Raw genomic sequence first — 20,902 nt, forward strand, 5'->3', positions numbered from 1 at the left:
CAGCTAGAAATACTTCCTACGGCCTGGTCTACACTACACGGTTAGGTTGATGCAAGGCAGCTTACATCGACCTAGTTGTGGATGTGTCTACACTTAAATTTCGTTCCCACAGACGAATCTCCCCTGCTACGTCCACTTAATACCACCTCCCCAAGTAGCATAGAGTCAAAAGGTTAATATAGGTAGGTTGACACTGTGTCAGTGTAGACATGGCATTACATACATCAACTGTTATTGGCCTCCAGGAACTGTCCCACAATGCCCCACCATGACCGATCTGGTCACTATTGTGAACTCTGCTGTTCAGAGGCCAGGTGGACAAGAAGCTGCCCCTTCCCCTTAAAATCCCACAAATTTTTGAAATTCCTTTTCCTTGGTTACCCGGGTTGGCAAGAACACCTCACAGCTCTCCATTGTTGTGTGCACTGCCCAGCTGACCAGGACAGCTAAACACTGCAGACACACTCCTGCCTGGAGTACACAGGAGGTGTTGGATCTCCTGTGTCTGTGGGAAGAAGAGGCTGTGCAGGCATAGCTCCGATCCAGCTGTAGAAATGTCAACATCTACAAGCAGATGCTTGGGGTGTGCAGGAGAAGGGGTACAATAGGGACCAGTAGCAGTGCCGTGTGAAAGCCAAGGAGCTGCAGCAGGCATACCAGAAGGCAAGGGAGGCCAACAATAGATCTGGTGTGGAATCACAGACCTGCCACTGTTACAAAAACCTGCATGCCATCCTCGGTGGAGACCCCACAACCACTGTTCCCTCTAAGCTACGTGCACAAAAATTTGCACGGAAGAAATTTTTTGCGCACACAGCCTGTCAAAAATTAGAGGGAACATTGCCCATAATGCCTCCCCCCCGAGAGCCCTGTGGATACTTTGGAAGAGGCCAGTATTAGGCCCCCACTGTGAACAGCGAGGAGGAGAAAGAGGTGGATGAGGAAAAGGAGGATTATGGGGACAGGTGACCAGGGGATCCAGGGGGAGAGTGAGCCAGAACATGTTTTTTACTCCAGTGCAGTCCAGCCAGTCACTGACAGTTGAGCACAGGTGAGCTTGATGCAGGGGAAGCATGGGCTGCAGCTATCATAGGCTGGGGGAGGCTGTACTTCCCCAAACAGCCAGGTATCGCCCCACCCACACTCCACCCCCAGGCTCCCCACCCCCTGCTTTCTGCTCTGCAGCTTCCTCTGTGCTGTGGCCCTAGCTTGGGCCCTTCTAGTGCTCTGGGGCGGGGAAGGCTGGAGCCACACTGCCTGCCCTCCTGGTGCTCTGAAGCTGAGGGACCTGGGGCCGCACAGCCCACCCTCTTGGTGCTCCAGGGCTGGGGAGACTGGGGCTGCACTATCCACCCTCATGGCACTCTGGGACTGGGGTGGACTGGGGCCAGGCTGCCCACCCTCCCAGCACTCTGGGGCCGCACTGCCTGCCCTTCTGGCACTCTGGTGCTGGGGCCACACCGCCCACCCTCCCAGTGCTCTGGGGTTGGGGGGACTGGGGCTGCATCACCCGCCTTCCTGGTGCTCCAGGGCTAAGGGGCTGGGGCTGCACTGCCGGCCCTCAGAGCACTCTGGGATGAGGCGGGCTGGGGCCATGCCACCTCCCTTTCCAGCACTCCAGGGCTGGGAACTTGTTAAAGAATTATGAAAACCTCACACCCCTTAACACTAGGTTAGCTTCCCCAGATGAATTATTAGGTTTTGAAAAGGGTCCATGAAGTTCACGGTCTTGGATTAGTTTAAATACAGTGACCATTTTAAGAAGGAATTGGGGGAGGGGAGTGTTGCCGGCACCCAGTGCCGAGAGGCTGAACAACAGCTTGAGTTGGTTCGTTACCCGGTGTGCTACACCCAATAATCACAACGGGGTGGAGAAGCAGAAAAGTATATTTGCAGCTGCAAAAAGGTACAGGGAGAATAAAATCTCAAATCCTGCACACAGAGCAGGAAATTACACAGGCTTTTATACATCCTTTTTCCCAGCATACTTATCCAATAGCAGGCTGCCCCAAGTATCCATATAGCTAGCCAATCCAGTTCCCAGCTAGTTCCCTGGTTCTCTGTATCATTTGTTAAACTATACATAAAGCTGCTTTATTCAGCATTGTTCTTCCATATCTCCCCTGTTTGGCCTTGCTTAGTTTCAGGCAATCTGACTCTGCAACATATTGTTGCAGATTCTCAGTATAACTGCTGTGTGTGCCTCCAGGTGGGGGGCGGGGGGGGCAAGGACACTTGGGCATGGTACGCAGAGCTGCTGCGAGTGCCTCCAGGCGGGAGGGGGGGCCAAGGACACCTGGGCCTAGTGCGAGGGGGCTTCATCGACACTCGTGGTCTTCCATCCCCTCGAGTTACCTAGTGGCCATGCCCCAGTGTCCCCAACAGGAGCAAGTGTATCCTGATCAAAATCAGGACCAATGCTGTCCTTTCCAGATGAAGATGATCCAAAATGTTATGGAACATAGTTCAGAGAGGAACCAGATACTTGTAAAATCTCATACAGATGACCTTCTCCATTTTAAGGCATAGGCTTTCTCTGTTGGGACCTTATGAGACTGTAAAAGGAATGCTGAACATTCAGGGTAAAATGCTGGCACTGTTGAAGTCATTTGGATTTTTTATCACTGACTTTAGTAGGGCCAAGATTTCATCCTTAGTGTTGAGACCTAGGAGGTGTCACAATATAAGCAGCCAAGCAGAGGGACTCCAGGTCTGGGTAGAGGATCTGACCAACATTCTGAGGTTTAGAATCATTAAGTTCTCCACAGAACGAGTATATGAGCCCTGATGCAAAATCGCAGAAGGATATTTCAACTCTTAACTGTGTATCACGCCTAGACACCGATGATGGTGGCCACATCAAAATATGTAGATGTATGTAATTTCTAAAATAGTGCCTTCCACTTAGTACTTGTCTTGTCCAGTAACCAAATGCGTTAGCCAGATGACTACCTGAGGAGTAATCTACAGTTTGCAAAGCACACAGTTGTCAGCATTGTCTGATTAATACAAAGTTTATAATTTTAGACATTTTATTGTTACAGACCTTTCCTTTGACTTTTTCTTCTTTGATCATACTCGGTGTGGGCTTTCCCTTATTAAATGTTAAGAACATGAGAACGTAAGAATGGCCCTACTGGGTCAGACCAAAAGTCCATTTAGCCCAGTATCCTGTCTTCCAACAGTGGCCAGTACTAGGTGCCCCAAAGGGAATGAACAGAACAGGTAATCATCAAGTGATCCATCCCGTCACTCATTCCCAGCTTCTGGCAAACAGAGGCTAAGAACACCATTCCCGCCCATCCTGGCTAATAGCCACTGACAGACCTATCCTCCATGAATTTATCTAGTTCTTTTTTGAACCCTGTTTTGTTATGCACAGACCTTCCAAACGTCACCCATCATACATATTCAAATCATTTTTTACAGCAAATGTTGTATGAAAGATTAATTAAATGAACAGGGCAACACATAAAATTGCAATCCTAATGTTGATTAAAGTGACTGTTTTATATGATTAACAACATGACAACAGCCATAAAATTCATATAGCAACCAAAAACGTCAGCACTAAATTTAGCTTTTTCAGCTGGATCCTCTTGTAAAAACAGTGCTCTGCTTAGTGCATGATCACCCAACACAGTAGCATTTAACCTCCGAAATGGAAACTACACAAAAATAAGGAAGCTAGTTAAACAGAAGTTAAAAGGGCCAGTCACAAGAGGGAAATGCCTGCAAGCTGCATAGAGGCTTTTTAAGAACACCAAAAGAGAGGCTCAAACTAAATGTATTCCCCAAATTAAAAAACACAAGAGGACCCAAAAAGTGTGATGGTGGCTAAACAAGGAAGCAAAAGAAGTGATTAAAAGCAAAAAGGCATCCTCTTAACATTGGAAGCTGCATTCTACAGAGCAAAACAGAAAAGAGCATAAACTGGGGGGTCTCGCTAACGGCCGGGGCACCAAGGACGCCGCTTCGCGAGGACCGCTCCAGTCCAGCCGGTAACCTGCAGCTAGGGCTTTGCCGCCCTAGCCCCGCCGGCAGCTGACGGAGCGGCCCCAGCAGCGGGGCAACACCCGAGCCGCGCACGTGGACGGCAACCCGCGCACGAGACCGGCTCTGGCGGGGCGTGGGGAGAGGCGCGCGCGCCCGGCCTCCCTCCTCCCGGCACGCGCAGCCGTTACCCTCCTTCCGGAGAAACCGAAACCGCCTGTGGGCGCATGCGCAGGTTTCGCGCGAGCGGGGGCGGGGGCGCAGCAGCCGGGCCGAGGCGGGAGCTGGCGCAGGGAGGAAGCGGAAGAAGGGAGCGAACCTGGGTCGGGTCGGGTCTGGCCTGGCCATGGACGCGGCGGCGCTAGAGCTGGACGCGGTGAAGTTCGCCCAGCTGGCGGTGCAGAGAGACCAGGGCGGGCGCTACCAGGAGGCGGCCTTTTACTACAAGGTGCCGGGACCCCCCCTCCCCGCCGCTGCAGCCGGGTTCGCCCCCCTCCCCGCGGGACCCCCCCTCCCCGCCGCTGCAGCCGGGTTCGCCCCCCCCCCGCGGGACCCCCCCTCCCCGCCGCTGCAGCCGGGTTCGCCCCCCTCCCCGCGGGACCCCCCCTCCCCGCCGCTGCAGCCGGGTTCGCCCCCCTCCCCGCGGGACCCCCCCTCCCCGCCGCTGCAGCCGGGTTCGCGCCCCCCCTCCCCGCCGCTGCAGCCGGGTTCGCCCCCCTCCCCGCCGCTGCAGCCGGGTTCGCGGGACCCCCCCCGGGAGCTCCCTACCTCCCCGATTTCATGTCTCTGCCCCGGGTGATCCCGTCTCCTGAATGGATGCCCCCCCGCCCGCACACATTGTCCGCATCTGTGTCCCACACGCCGTGAGGGTCCTCGCCCACCCAGGGGGTTAGTCCTAGAACTGGACTGTGCAGGGACTGGAAGATCGCCTGGGCGTTTGACACTGACTAGTCACAGCTGCCAAGCGGGCATGGAAGGGGAGATGGGGGGGCGGGGGAGGCTTGATAAGCGGAGTTCTCCTCCTTGAGTGCAGGCCAAGGTGTAAAGTGGTGGCTTGGGGGAAGATATATTATCCCAGATCCCATGGTTGTTTGTCTCCTCTCCCTTCAGTCAGACAGTCTTCCTCAGAGCAGTGAGTATTAAATGCCTGTAGCCCATCTTCGAAGAGAAGGGTTCTGAGTGGCTATGCATGCAGTGGGTTTCCTTTTTGTTCTCATCACTGCCCATTTTTCGTCCCTGTGTATTGGGGGGCTTTACCATTACTTTGAGACATTTGCCCCATCAGAGGTGATTTAGAAAAACACATTTGGCGTGAGAGAATGATGTTGCATCTGGCTAACCTGTGTCCTTAAATACAAGTTCAGAAATTCCCTAGGTTATTTTTAGACTGCGGAAACTAAAACTACCTGTGTGTTTTAAAACTGGTTGGACTTCCCATCAGGAAGCTACTTACAAATGGGAAAGGAGTACTTGTGGCACCTTAGAGATTAACAAATTTATTTGAGCACAAATGGGAGTGGATGGAGTTCCAGCACACAGAAACCTTAATGTGATCTCATTGCAAAAGGAAGAGAAATACAATGTTCTTCCATTTTTGTGGTGCATTTCACTGCTAGCCCCTGGAGACATTTTTGCATTTGATCAATAGTGATGTGGGAAAATTTATCTCTTTAACATCCGAGATCTAAGAACAAAGTATGCTAGAAAACTGCAAGTGAACAAATTTGGGCTCTTAAGTACTGTACACAGCAGTAATCAGCCTTAACTGTATCATTTATGCATACATAAATGCGAAGCCCCAATGCAAAAGGTTATTAATGGGATGATTTCAAACTACATACTACTTGTGTATTCCCATATAATGATTCTTGGCTTATACTTATGCAGCCGGGTTCGCCGCACCCCTGTCCCGGGACCACCACCCTCCCCCCATCGCTCAGCCGGGTTGCCCCCCCCCCCCCCCCGGGAGCTCCGTACCTCCCCGATTTCATGTATCTGCCCTGGGTGTTCCCATCTACTGCATGGATGCCCCCCCGCCCGCACACATTGTCCACATCTGTGTCCCACATGCAGTGAGGATTCTCGCCCACCCAGGGGGTTAGTTAATCTAACAGCATTTTACATACCTAACTGCACTCTGAGGTCTCTGTTTTAATACCAGCTATATAGCTGTGTGAGGTTAGCATGGCGAGGTTACATGACCTCACATTCTCACCTCACATTCGTGGCACTCAGAATAAAATCCTGACTTCCAGTCTCTGGCCACAGCTGCTACACAACACTTCCTCTAAATTATTTTGATTATGTTGAGTTGGAAGTTGTAGTCCAGTTCAGATGTAATACATCAACTTTATGGTATCTGCAGAGTATCCACACTATTTTTTTTGTTTTATTTGGTGCACTCTTGTCCTATCAGTAGGAAATAAACTTTTAAAGACTGACTGTGCAATATTGATTGTTTTCTGTCTAGATTTCTTATTGACTAGCAGTAGTAACTCTGACAGCATGACCCTTCTACAGTTATAGTAAAGTAGCTTTGGATGTTCATCTTTTGAACAGCTACCTTTGTGCTGTAATGGTGCTTATCAGTCTTATCTTTTGAAGACTTTTGCCTAATCAGAAGTGATGGTTTGATTATTATTAGCTAATTTTCTTGTACATTTATTTTGACCTTTGTTCCAAGTGGTGCTTTGTTTTTGTTTTTCGCTGTCCGGGACTACTGTCTTGTGGGAGAATTAGGTCCATGTACTTCAATCAGATCCACTAAGGCAGACTACAGTAACTCCTCGCTTAATGTTGTAATTATGTGTGTGAAAAGTGCGACTTCAAGTGAAACTATGTTAAGTGAATCCAATTTCCCCATAAGAATTAATGTAAATGTGGGGTTAGGTTCCAGAGAAATATTTTTCACCAGACAAAAGACTATATTTACACACACACAGTATAAGTTTTAAACAATTTAATACTGTACACAGCAATGATGATTATGAAGCTTGGTTGAGGTGTTGAAGTCAGAGGGTGGGATATTTCCCAGGGGATGCCTTACTGCTAAATGATGAACTAGCACTCGGCTGAGTCCTCAAGGGTTAACACGTTGTTAATGTAGCCTCATACTACAAGGCAGCACAAATTGGGGAGGGGAGACAGCATGGCAGAGAGAGACACCCTGTGTGTGTGTGTGAGAGAGAGCCGCATTGCCCCTTTAAGTACACTGACCCACTCTGAGTACATTACCTTTTTAAGTAGATCAGCAAGTTGAGACAGCAGCTGCTGCCAGCAAGCTCCCTCCATCTGTGTCGCCCTCCCACCGCCTGCTCTGTGGAGATGGGGTGAGTACGGGGGAGGGGGACACCCTGACATTAGCCCCCTTCTTTTTGCCTCCCTCTTCTCCCCCTCCCACCACACAGCAGGCAGGAGGCTCCAGGGAGGAACTCCAAGGCAGTGGGGAGAGGGACAGCTGAACTGCCAGCAATTGATAGTCTGTTGGGTGGCTGCCGCACAGGAAACTTCGGGGAGCTGATAGGGGGGCTGCCGGTCCGCCCTGGTTCCAAGCCCCCACCAGCTAGCTCCAACAGGCCGCTCTTTCTGCAAGCAGTGGAGAAAGCAGGCAGCTGCCAAACAACGTTATAAGGGAGCATTGTGCAATTTTAAACGAGCATGTTCTCTAATTGATCAGCAATGAAACAATGTTAACCGGGACGACTTTAAGTGAGGAGTTACTGTACATTGTTTGGAGCCCTACTGTAATCATTCCATGTTAGTAGATCTTAATTCAAGCTCTGTAGGCCTTAAGTTAGATATCGAGATTCTCTACAATTGGTGACAATATAAGTATAATGAGGTTTGCACAAGGAGAACTTGCAAGATCAGGCCCCAAGACAGCTGTGCCTATGTGGAGCCCCGTTCATATCTGGTACAACTGCATGGAGCAGCTTGCAGAATTGAGGCCTGTGTTTGCTATGCTGCTAAATGAAAAGCATGGCTAACTTAAAGTGCGAATTTGTACTATATGCTTTGCACAGTACTTGCAAATTCTTTACAAACTCTGCTAAATTCTGTGGGTTTTTTTTCACAAAAACACGGTGAATGGATGTACAGCTTTCTTTAGCTGATAGCATTGTAAGTACACTTGAAATGAGACTGGTATTGTAGGATATGAAAATCCTTAAGTACTGTGCATCCAGATTTGAGCTGTACAGTCCTTTCTTGTTCAAAACATCCATTGACACAAGTTCATGTTATGTGCATACAAAAACTGGAGGATGAGGCTCCAGGAGCATTCTAGAGTGGTGGACTGTTAATTTTATTGTACATGAAGATTTGGTAGTGTTATGCCAGCAAAATTAGTAGAGTCATGATTGAGATGTTTTGATTTTCTAATGTATGTCTTACTTTAAGATTCTTGTATATTTGATTTGCTTCTCTTTCAGACTGAAGTTCTTTGTTTTCCAGTCAGAAGTAAATTGATAAATATAGGAAAAAAACAACTTCAGTTATGCACCTGTCTTTTTTTTTCCATTTTCTGAGTCTACAATTATATAAAGATATCTGAGTCATTAAATAATGAGTGCAGATAATTGAATATTGAATGGGCAACAAGCTCTTTTTAAAAATGCAGGGAGACTGACTTCAGTGGAAGCGAGGCACCTACATAACTTTTGAGGATCTGGGCTTTAGTGACTTGGGCTAAAGGTTTAACTGATTTAAGTGTGGCTACATTTGAGGTTTGCGCTGGTACAGTTAGGTTGATGATTTTTTTAAAATCTATTTAGTTAAGCCAGGGCACTGATCTAATATAGACAAGTTCTAAGAGATGGTTTTATACACTCTCAGGAAGCTCATTTTAATTTTGCAGGTCACTCCATGTGCTAAAATATTAAGTGGAAGGAAAAACAACAGAGGCCTCAGTTGTGACTTGAAACAAGTTCTGTGCAGGCGGAGCCTCCTTGAAGTCATTGAGGTGCTTTGCAGGCCCAAGGGCTCACCTGCATGGCGCTCATTGCAAGTTCATAACCCAGTATTGCAGGAAGGACGACTTCTTACAGCAAGCAGATTTATTGCATGTTAACTTTTCCCCCAGGAAGCTGCCCAAGCCTTGATTTATGCTGGAATGGCAGGCTCAAACTTGGAAAATATTCAAGAGAAGATAAATGAGTACTTGGAGAGAGTTCAAGCTCTGTATTCAGCAGGTTGGTGAAGAGCTTTCTAATTATATATGTTAGATTAAATTCACAGAGTGGGAAGAGGTATGGTCCTGTCAACCATAAAACTGAATTACCATATTTCATCCGATATCCAGAACCCCCCAACACATGAGTAAGCTGAGTGCTAAGATGCATCGCAAGTGAAGCTTATGTGGGGGCAATTATTTCATATTAACACGAATCGACTTTTCTTCTAAATATTCTTACATAAGGAAGTGGAGCACTTCTGTCATGGTAAATTTGAGAAAATCGTTTAGCCATAGCACGTGCGCGTGCAAAAAAAAAAAGTGCCAAGGACAAATAACACATGCATTTAGGCCCCATTTCTGTACTGAAATCTATGCAGGTGGACTCCTTCTCCTATGTGGAATGCTGCGTGGTCACAGATACACTTGTGATTTCATTGCAGTATTGGTGCTTGGGCCTACAACACACATAACCCCCACTGAGTCGTACCAAGTTCATTTATCTCAACAGGAGTTTTTTCCACCAGAAGTACAGAATCTCACCATATTTTATAGAAAACAATTATAGCATATATAGTATTAAAGTTAACTATATTCATATTTTTATTTCAAAATCACAGTACCCTGATGCACCATGTCTCTAGTTCCTATGTTGTTCCTTTATTGTATTGTGTCTTTTTAGCTTAGAATCCGACAGGATGTTTAAAAGTGGTGTTGGTTTCTGGCCCGTGAGCAGACATAAGCTGTGTGACTGTTGTGTTCTTGCTTACCTATTGAAATAAAGATTTTTCCACCCAAACAACCATCACAGCTAGCTAAATGCTGTATTTTTTTAAAATGTAGTTCAATCACAGAACACCGACCCTTTGAAGTCAAAACAGCAATTGGACCTGGAGCGTGCCCATTTCCTGGTTACACAGGCTTTCGATGAAGATGACAAAGGCAATGCAGAAGAAGCTATAGAATTGTACTCCGAAGCAGTGGAACTCTGTTTGAAAACAGTATGTTATGCTACAAGTTAACTTGGTGGAATTATGTGTTGGTAAGAAATTCTTCCATTTACACAGGTGACTGATCTTTAGAGGCTGGCTTAAAAATGTAGTACCTGTATTTTGATTTTTGTTTTGTTTTTTGGTGTTTTATTTGCCTTCTATTCTCTACATCCCATTGAAAAATACTTTGCATACATTGGCTACAATCACTTGATCCTGCACTGTTCTTCAACAGTGTAAAATTGATATGTGGAGTTTTTTCTTCCTAAATTCTCTTTAAAATGTATATAAACCCTATAAATTTGCTGGAATATTCTTTTGGAATCTATAGTCTGTAGCCAGTAGACAGCTAAAACAGTTTAAAGTGTAATTATTCTTCCAAGAAGAAGGTCCTTTAATGTGTCATTGGAGACTTTTTTTTTTAAATATATTAAAGGCAAATGCTTTTTTTTTTTAAAGTAACACTTAACATAATTTAAGTGTTCCTACAGATTTTCACTAATCTTCTTTTAAGACATTAACACTGTACAAATTAATCCCAGTTAAAATATAAATAAATAATTGCCTAATTACTTTTAGTATTTAAGTGTAACTAAATAATATTACAGGTACTGCTTTTTTCATACTAAGTCCAGTAGCCAAAACTAATTCATTAGAGGAAGAGCTCACCATCATGATGTAACTCCACCAAGCCTGATTATCTTCTTCTGCCCATTTTTTGTGACGTGATATATTGGGAGGGTAACATTACTATTTCTCAAGGTAATATTTACATAAAACGTTTAAACGTTTTGGTCTGAATCCTGCAAATACTTATGCATATGCCTGACTTCACTTAGGTAAATAGTACCGCAGAAGTGAAAGGGACTGTACAAGTTATGAAGTTAAGCACTTGCGTTTGGTTTTGCAGGATCAGGGTCTAATCAAAGACTAAATGTTTTTTCCCTTTGATTTGTTGGCCCTGAGCTCTTTCTGCCTATGTGAGTATTCATCATATATCATTTTGTTGTCTCCTACTCTCTGTTGTTACCATGTGTTGCCACATATCTTTAGATTAAATATTGTGCATACAATTAATATCACTTTTTAACCATTCTTCTCACTTGGGTCCCTCATTAGATGCAGCTGGTGTCTGAGTTTCCCTTCACCTTGGGTAATCTGTTGCTTTAGCAAGGTGATAGTTTTATGCTTTTGGCACTGCAGGCAGTGCAAGAAGGTTCCTCTCCCCCTCCAAGGTAAAAGAAAGTCCAAACAAACCGTCCGTTCACACTCTTGGCTACAATGGTTCTATCTAGTTCCTTAGCTGTAGGGCTTTCTGCCTACCATATCCAGGTGGAGAGACCAGTCTGTTCTTCTACCCAGGCGGTATGCAGAGAGCAGTTATCTGTTCCAGCCTGAATATTCCATTTCTTACTTCTCCCATGGTCACTTCCCACCCTCAACCTCCACTGGCTCTGTTCCCAAGCCCCTTCCAGCCACAAAAAACTGGAAATGAGACTTTAACTTGTAAGCTGAAGAGTTTTTAAAAAATGGAAGAAAGTCTTCTGATTTCTTTAATCATAAGTTTCTCTGATTTTTGGGGGGGGGGGGGAGTCAGTTGGAAAACTTGAAGGGACACGCTCAAGTTCAATGGTGTTTTAACGTAACATCTTTAATAGTTGCTTTTTTTCCCCTGTAGATTTTAACTTGATTTATTTTCCCCCAGCATTCTATGTGAATTTAGTGCTTCCCATGCTGAAAAATTTAAAACAGTACCTTGCATTCTAACAAATGGTGCACTCTGAGACAATGAGAGAAGCAGGTTTATTTATCTTAGTATGTGAAGTTTGCTTTTTTCTTTTTCTTTTTCTTTAATCTGTGTAGGAAGTATTGACTGATTTCCAAAAAGACAAATTTGGAGGATTTCTGAGGTTAAAATCTACAGGGAAAAAATAACTAGTGGGTATTTGGCAGTATGACTTGCACATCTGGAATTAAATTGACAGGTGTGGTTTACAATGCCTGCTATTTTATTTTTTCCCTTAAGGCTAATGAAACTTCAGATGCAATTCTTCAGTCAAAACTCAAACAGCTGGCTAGACAAGCACTGGATAGGTGAGTACTTACAAAATACTCATGCAAACTATTGGTATTGGGTTACAGTGCATACTTTGAGCTGGATTCTCTGGTCCACTCTGTCCATTTTCTGTTGCTCAGGTAGCACAAAGGGGATGGATTCTAGCTTGAAACGGCCCATGGAGAGCTCTTCTTTTGGAGGAGAGCGCCCCACTGGCATAAAGCCGACAGAATCAGCTCCTGTGTCTACTGGGGTATGGTGATATGCTGGGGTAGGGAGAGGACAGGCTAAGAATGGAATGGAGTTTCATAATGTCAGTTCTCGGCTGACACTAGGTCCCTTAGATCTCCCGCAGCGTAAATTAGAGCAGCCCCTTGGCTACTCTAACTAATGCTGGGGTCGAGCCAACACTGAGCCAACCCCTCCCCTGCACTGAGTGGAGCTTTAATGCAGGGGAAAATTGAACACTTCAGTTTAATCTGTACATATATTTGTGTGTGTGTGTGTGTATATATAGTAGATTTAGTGGGCTGGATTCCAGTCTCAGTAACACAGGTATAAATGCAGAGTAACTCCGCATAAATCAACAATTGAAATTAAAATATGGTCTGTAGTGTGTTGAGTTCTGGCAGATGTTATTTCAACACCCTTGTCCATCTCAACATGATAAATTAAATCTCTTCATATCCACATGAATAGTGAACATCCAAATGGATTTTGATTTTTGTGTTTAAATTCCAAAACATACGTACATTTTCACATAAATCCTCCAACTAGCATAATTTTAAAAGCGACAGAAACTTGAAAATGAATTATGCCTAAATTGTTTTATATGCTAATTACTTTTGGTGTATTTTTGCCATTCTTACTACAGGAGAAAGTAGAGAGAGATGCTGGCATCAGGAACTTCCTGAGTATGCATTTCACATCTACATGAAGTGACTTCCTTAGCAAGAGCAAAATAGGTGGTTTTGTTTGTCTCTCTATCTGATGTTAATTATATGGAGGCATGAACGAGCAAATTAATAATTAAACCATACATTTTTCGTTGCTGTAAACAAACATAGAATATTTGTTTTAGAGCGGAGGCACTGAAAGAATCTACGTCAAAGTCGTCTCAGAAAGACAAACAAACGGCAGCTAAACCGAATCAGCCAGTCAGAATGTTCTTTCCTTTGGGACCAGATTTTTCCTTGAATGATAAGCCACAGACGATCAGAACGGTGCAAGCTAGTGAACCTCAAGGTCAGAGATACACTGCAGAGGAGATTGAAGTGCTCAGGTAAGATAGTGTCCAATTTTCTCAAATTTTATTATTCATGTAAATCTAGTGCAAAGTGCTAGATAGAGACATGATTGGGTTTTGTGAGGGGAAGGAGGGCTGGGTGTTTCTGGTTTGGTTTTGTTGGTTGCTTTTTAAGGAGGTGGGAGAAACATTTCTGTAGCACTCATTACCACAGTACAGTAGAACTTCAAGAGTTATGAACGCCTCGGGAATGGAGGTTGTTCGTAACTCTAAACAAAATGTTATAGTTCTTTCAAAAGTTTACAACTGAACATTGACTTAGTAAAGTTTCAAAGCTGTATTATGCAGAAGAAAAATGCTGCTTTCCCTTTATATTTTTAGTAATTGACGTTTTACACAGTACTGTACTGCTTGCATTTTTTTTTCTTTTTTTGGTCTCTGCTGCTGCCTAATTGCATACTTCCAGTTCGAAATGAGGGGTGTGGTTGACTGGTCAGTTCATAACACTGAGATTCGACTGTATTGAAAGCTAACACGTTCCAAAAAATAATCTCTTTGTGAGTGAACGCAGATGGCTCTTTGTCAGACGGCATTCTTTGTAAGATGTATTTGATAGAGAATTCAATTCTTCTAATTGGTGAAGTATTTTTTCTGTTCTCTGTGTATTCATTATTTCTTTAGTGCAGTATGGAACATAGACGCCACACATTTCCTACCTGAATGAGTGTATAATCTAGGGGCCTGACCCTGTGAGCTGCAGAGATCCCTGTAATATTTACAGAGTTCTCTCGAGTAAAATTGACTTCAGCGGGAATTAAGGGTGCTTATCCTCTTGCAGGATTGGGCCTTTACTTAGGCCTACTCCTTCTTGCGTTAACTTTGATGGGAGTAAGATCAGACACACAAATTGTACATGCTTTGGTGTTCAACAATTAATATATAATATCCTGAGTTGAAATTACAAGTATTGAAAACTCCATCATATGCATCTTAGGTTACATCTACAGTGACCCACAGTTTGGCCTGCAGGGGTGTGACTACAGTGCTGCTCTGTAACTCGCCTGTGTGGGTGCTGCACGTGCAAACTAAAAGGTTCTTAATTTGTGTTTAATGTAGTCCTCTTCAAAGAGGACTACGTTAATGTGAACCAGGAACTTTTTAGTTCACACCCGCAGCGTCCTCGCAGGGGAATTATGGTGCAGCACTTTGGTGCATACTGCTATTCACATCTCCATAGTCCAAACTGTGGGGCAGTGCAGTGTAGAAAAATCCTTCCAAAGGGCGCTGTCTGGACAGATGCACTCTGCTTTTATTTTCAAACAGATACCGGAATGTAAGATTTCAGTGGAGGTTAGTAGTGCCCAGCTCTGTGCCTAAAACTTAACTCCTGATCCAAAGCCCACTGAAGTCAATGAGAGTCTTTCCATTGGCTTCGTTGGGCTTTGATCAGGCCCTAACAATATAAATATGTTTGCACAGGAAAAGTTTGACAGTTGTATGAACCAGTTTCGTTTTAAAAACAAAGTTTGCTTTTTTATCTTAACTGATATTTGTGAAATGTAAACCTTTCTAAAGCTTCAAAGAGAACTTTTTCATTGCTTTAAATCCTGTATTTCTTTTGTTTTTGAAAACGTTGTTGTTTTGACTACCTATTGTTCAACATTGGTTACTGAAACTTGTTACGGTCACATCTGACTTGTACATATTTCTTTATTCTTCCTGATCTAAAATAGCCCGTATCTATAGCCCTGTGTGCACTTGACTGTCTCTTTACAAATACACTAATAAATACATCTAGTGTTATCATTTGTACCTTTACTATTTGACTATATTTTTCATATTCATCCACTTTTGATCAGTTTATCTCTTTAAAAAGTGCCATATCAGTTGTTAGTTATAACTATATCGAAATATATACTTTGTGAAAAAAGAAATTTAAAGACATCGTTGACAGTATATTTAAACAAATGTATTTTAAGGCCTTGGATCTCAATGCTACAGATTGATGTGCAGGCAGCAGACTGTTGTGCGTCTACAGAGGACCATTGGTCTGCTTTTGTGCATATCTTTGCAGGATTGATGCCCAGTCCAGCAAGTACTCCAGCTTTAGAAATGTGGAACTTGTAGTTATTGCCTATTTGAAGCAGAATGCCACAGTCCTCAAGTGCACCATTTCTTGGCTTCTGTTTTTTCGTTCCTTCATTGTTATTTCCTGGGTGTTGTGCTCTGGAAGTTGGTAAAAACCAAATAGCTTTGAACATTATGGTTCCCACTTTGACACTTACAATCATGTTCTCCTTTTATGATGTGCAGAAAGACATCAAAGATAAATGGTGTTGAGTATGTCCCGTTCATGAGTGTTGACCTGAGGGAGCGTTTTGCCTTTCCAGTGCCATTTTCGTAAGTGATCATCAGTTACTCCAGTTATTTTTGTGCTTGTTTTCTCTCAAATTTTTCCTGTCTTCATAGCATTTCCTTTCTCAAAAATCCAAATTGTTCAAGTACAGCTGTAGCTAAGCCTCTAACTGTTGCCAGCCAGTGGAATGTGCCATTCACACCAAGTTAGTCTGACAGTAGAAGAGAGTGGTAACAGCGAAAACTGAGGAGTTGCATGCAACTCCTGCTTAAAACTCAGCCATGATTTTCATAAGTGACTATGGATGTTGGGTGCCCCAAACTCTGGATGCCCCACTTGACACCTTAATGAAGCCTGACTTCAAGAAAGTGCTGAACTCCCAGCTTCTGAAAATCAGGCCCCATTAAACAAATTGTCTCAAAGTGAAAACCCAAAACAACCTGCTAATGGAAAATCCTGGCCCTCCTTTGTACTCTCTGAACCTGGTGTTGCTCAATGCATGCTGATCCTACTGTGCTGTGTTTTTTCGCCTTGTCTTATTCAGTTGCACTTCCAGTTTGTTAGAAATCTTTGGACTTCGGGGGTGCGGGGGGGGTATAAGCCTGACACCTTCACCACATAATTTCAGAGGGCAGCTTTAGTTTCTCTTCAGAGTGGAAATGGAAGTGTGGTTTAGTGCAGTGGTTCTCAACCAGGGGACCCGGGCCCCCAAGGGGCCGTAAGTAGGTTTCAGGGGTTCCACCAAGCAGTTCCAGCATTACTCATTTGGGCCCAAGGCAGAAAGCCGAAGCCCCATCGTATGGGGCTGTGGCATAGGGCCACAGGCAATTGTCCTGCTTGCTATCTCCCAGTGCCAGCCCTGGCTTTTATACGCACAGCTTATTGTGGCACAGGTGGGCCGTGGAGATTTTATAGCATGTTGAGGTGGAGGGGGGCCTCAGAAAGAAAAAGGTTGAGAACCCCTGGTTTAGTGGATAGAGCACTGAACTGGGACGTGGGAGGCCTGGCTTCTGTTCTTGGTTCTGCAGCTAGCATTCTGGATGACGCTGGGCAAGTCACTTCACCTCTCTAAGTCTCTGTTTCTCCACCTGTAAAATGGGAATAGTGATACTGACCTATTTGTAAAGCACTTTGGGATCTACTGATGAAGCTGGTTGTATAAGAGCTAGGTGATATTAGGAGAGCAGCAACCTGGGACTCAGGTGACTTCCTTGGAAGAGGGGACTGCACTGGGGACAGACACTACTTTTAGTTCAGTTATGTGAAACTGTTGGGAAGATTTATAAATGTAAAGTTCAATGACAATATGGGGGAGATGGGAAATTATGAGTTACAGTCCAGTATCTTGAGACTTGCCAGGCCCTGAGTGGAAGAGCTCAGCACTTTCCAGCACTGAGTAAACTTCTCCAAGTGCTGATCCAACACCTGTGATTTAAAAAAAAAAAAAATTGATCTTTGTTGTTAAAGATGGCTACTGGAATTCCCCTCTCCTATTTAGTTGCATATGGGAGGGAAACGTCAACATTTAGTATTTTATGTTTTACTTATGATATGTCCCAAATAATTATTAGCTTTGCAAGGCTATTAACTTAAACTACTTTATAGCTGTATTTACATATGTCAAAGAATTATAGAAGTGTAGGACTGGAAGGAACCTCAGTAGATCATCTAGTCCAGACTCCTACACTCAAGTCAGGACTACATAATAACTAGACCATTCCTGACAGGAGTAACCTTTTCTTAAAAATCTCCAACGATGGAGTCTCCAGAACCTCCCTAGGCAATTTGTTCCAGTGCTTAACTACCCTTACAGGTAGGAAGTTTTTCCTAACTTCCAACCTAAACCTTCCTTTCTGCACTTTAAGCCCATTGATGCTGCTTCTGTCCTCAGGTGAAGGAGAACAATTTTTCACCCTCCGCCTTTTAATAACTTTTTATGTACTTGAAAACTGTTATCATGTCCCACCTCAGTCTTCTCTCCTCCAGGCTAAACAAACCCAGTTATTTCAGTATTTCCTAACAGGTGATGTTTTCTAGAATTTTAATGTTATTTTGTTGCTTTCCTCTGGATTTTCTCCAATTTATCCACATCTTTCCTGAAATGTGATGCCCAGAACAGAACACACTATTCCAGGTGGGGCCTTATCAGCTTGGAGTAGAATGGAAGAATTACTTCTCCTGTCTTGCTCACAGGTTTCAGAGTAGCAGCCGTGTTAGTCTGTATTCGCAAAAAGAAAAGGAGTACTTGTGGCACCTTAGAGACTAACCAATTTATTTGAGCATAAGCTTTCGTGAGCTACAGCTCACTTCATTGGATGCATTCAGTGGAAAATACAGTGAGGAGATTTATATACACACAGACAATGCAAAAATGGATGTTTACCATACACATTGTAAGGAGAGTGATCACTTAAGGTGAGCTATTACCAGCAAGAAAGTGGGGTGGGGGGAGAGAGAACCTTTTGAAGTGATAATCAAGGTGGGCCATTTCCAGTACATTTCCAGGAGTTAACAAGAATGTCTGAGGAACAGTGGGGGGAGGGGGAGGAATAAACAAGCGGAAATAGTTTTACTTTGTATAATGACTCAACCACTCCCAGTCTCTATTCAAGCCTAAGTTAATTGTATCCAATTTGCAAATTAATTCCAATTCAGCAGTCTCTCCTTGGAGTCTGTTTTCGAAGTTTTTTTGTTGAAGAATAGTCACTTTTAGATCAGAAATCGAGTGACCAGAGAGATTGAAGTGTTCTCCGACTGGTTTATGAATGTTATAATTCTTGACATCTGATTTGTGTCCATTTATTCTTTTACGTAGAGACTGTCCAGTTTGACCAATGTACATGGCAGAGGGGCATTGCTGGCACATGATGGCATATATCACATTGGTAGATGTGCAGGTGAACGAGCCTCTGATAGTGTGGCTGATGTGATTAGGCCCTATGATGGTGTCCCCTGAATAGATATGTGGACACAGTTGACAATGGGCTTTGTTGCAAGGATAGGTTCCTGGGTTAGTGGTTCTGTTGTGTGGTATGTGGTTGCTGGTGAGTATTTGCTTCAGGCTGGGGGGCTGTCTGTAAGCAAGGACTGGCCTGTCTCCCAAGATCTGTGAGAGTGATGGGTCATCCTTCAGGATAGGTTGTAGATCCTTGATGATGAGTTGGAGAGGTTTTAGTTGGGGGCTGAAGGTGACGGCTAGTGGCGTTCTGTTGTTTTCTTTGTTGGGCCTGTCCTTAGTAAGTGACTTCTGGGTACTCTTCTGGCTCTGTCAGTCTGTTTCTTCACTTCGGCAGGTGGGTATTGTACTTGTAAGAATGCTTGGTAGAGGTCTTGTAGGTGTTTGTCTCTGTCTGAGGGGTTGGAGCAAATGCGGTTGTATCGCAGAGCTTGGCTGTAGACGATGGATCGTGTGGTGTGGTCAGGGTGAAAGCTGGAGGCATGTCGGTAGGAATAGCGGTCAGTAGGTTTCCGGTATAGGGTGGTGTTTATGTGACCATCACTTATTAGTATTGTAGTGTCCAGGAAGTGAATCTCTTGTGTGGACTGGTCCAGGCTGAGGTTGATGGTGGGATGGAAATTGTTGAAATCATGGTGGAATTCCTCAAGGGCTTCTTTTCCATGGGTCCAGATGATGAAGATGTCATCCGTATAGCGCAAGTAGAGTAGGGGCATTAGGGGACGAGAGCTTAGGAAGCGTTGTTCTAAGTCCACCATAAAAATGTTGGCATACTGTGGGGCCATGCGGGTACCCATAGCAATGCCACTGATTTGAAGGTATACATTGTCCTCAAATGTGAAATAGTTATGGGTGAGGACAAAGTCACAAAGTTCAGCCACCAGGTTTGCCATGACATTATCGAGGATAGTGTTCCTGACGTCTTGTAGTCAATCTTTGTGTGGAATGTTGGTGTAGCGGGCTTCTACATCCATAGTGGCCAGGATGGTGTTTTCAGGAAGATCACCGATGGATTGTAGTTTCCTCAGGAAGTCAGAGGTGTCTCGAAGATAGCTGGGAGTGCTGGTAGTGTAGGGCCTGAGGAGGGAGTCTACATAGCCAGACAACCCTGCTGTCAGGGTGCCAATGCCTGAGATGATGGGGCGCCCAGGATTTCCAGGCTTATGGATCTTGGGTAGCAGATAGAATACCCAGGTCGGGGTTCCAGGGGTGTGTCTGTGCGGATTTGATCTTGTGCTTTTTCAGGGAGTTTCTTGAGCAAATGCTGTGGTTTCTTTTGGTAACCCTCAGTGGGATCAGAGGGTAATGGCTTGTAGAAACTGGTGCTGGAGAGCTGCCGAGCAGCCTCTTGTTCATATTCCGACCTATTCATGATGACAACAGCACCTCCTTTGTCAGCCTTTTTGATTATGATGTCAGAGTTGTTTCTGAGGCTGTGGATGGCATTGTGTTCTGCACGGCTGAGGTTATGGGGCAAGTGATGTTGCTTTTCCACAATTTCAGCCCGTGCACGTCGGCGGAAACACTCTATGTAGAAGTCCAGTCTGTTGTTTCGACCTTCAGGAGGGGTCCACCTAGAATCCTTCTTTTTGTAGCGCTGGTAGGAAGGTCTGTATGGATTAGTATGTTGTTCAGAGATGTGTTGGAAATATGCACGGGCTGAAATTGTGGAAAAGCTCCCTGGCTCTCATCAGCACAGCAGTCTCTCCCACCCCTCAGCAGCAGCAGCCTACTCTGCCTGCCTTCCTATGGTTCTGTGATTCCCTCAGAGTTCTCCCACAGCTGCCTCAGCTGCAGGGAACAGCATCCTAAGCAGCTCTCTGAGCTCTCGGTGCTGAGGAATGTCAAAGCAGCACAACAGTCGTCCCGCTCACTCCCAGCTGCCTTCCCCTGTGTTCTTTGTGCAGGGGCATTCCACATTAACTCTTTGTTGCTGGAGCATAGTAGCATGCTCAGCTGTCAGATACTTCTGGGAGCTTTGAAAGGGGAGGGGCGCTTACCTGCAGAGCAGCAGAGATCAAAACACTGAGCAGAGCAGTCATGGCGGGCATTGCAGGATGCTGATGGAAACCAGTTATGTCGACAAAACAAACAGCAATGTCTATGCTGACACTTTGACGCTTTAACTTTGCC

The 20,902-nt window shown here is 44.6% G+C and overlaps 1 protein-coding gene across 3 annotated transcripts in view; it reads left to right on the plus strand.

Moving 5' to 3' along the window:
• The first annotated feature begins 4,275 nt into the window (after positions 1-4,275).
• CAPN7 (calpain 7) overlaps positions 4,276-20,902 on the plus strand; it is a 47,361-nt gene continuing 30,734 nt past the window's right edge. Inside the window, exons 1-7 of one of the 3 annotated variants that reach the window (XM_084620602.1) lie at positions 4,361-4,441; positions 7,240-7,322; positions 9,074-9,182; positions 10,007-10,164; positions 12,182-12,249; positions 13,293-13,493; positions 15,771-15,857. In XM_084620602.1, the coding sequence (XP_084476728.1) occupies positions 9,104-9,182; positions 10,007-10,164; positions 12,182-12,249; positions 13,293-13,493; positions 15,771-15,857 (593 nt within the window). In that variant the 5' untranslated portion in view covers positions 4,361-4,441; positions 7,240-7,322; positions 9,074-9,103. Of the gene's footprint in view, positions 4,442-7,239; positions 7,323-9,073; positions 9,183-10,006; positions 10,206-12,181; positions 12,250-13,292; positions 13,494-15,770; positions 15,858-20,902 lie in introns of those variants that run through there. The other 2 variants (XM_084620601.1, XM_084620603.1) reach the window with 2 other exon arrangements.

The sequence above is a fragment of the Lepidochelys olivacea genome, assembly GCF_965140295.1.
Source record: "Lepidochelys olivacea isolate rLepOli2 genome assembly, chromosome: 2".
Lineage (NCBI taxonomy): Eukaryota > Metazoa > Chordata > Testudines > Cheloniidae > Lepidochelys > Lepidochelys olivacea.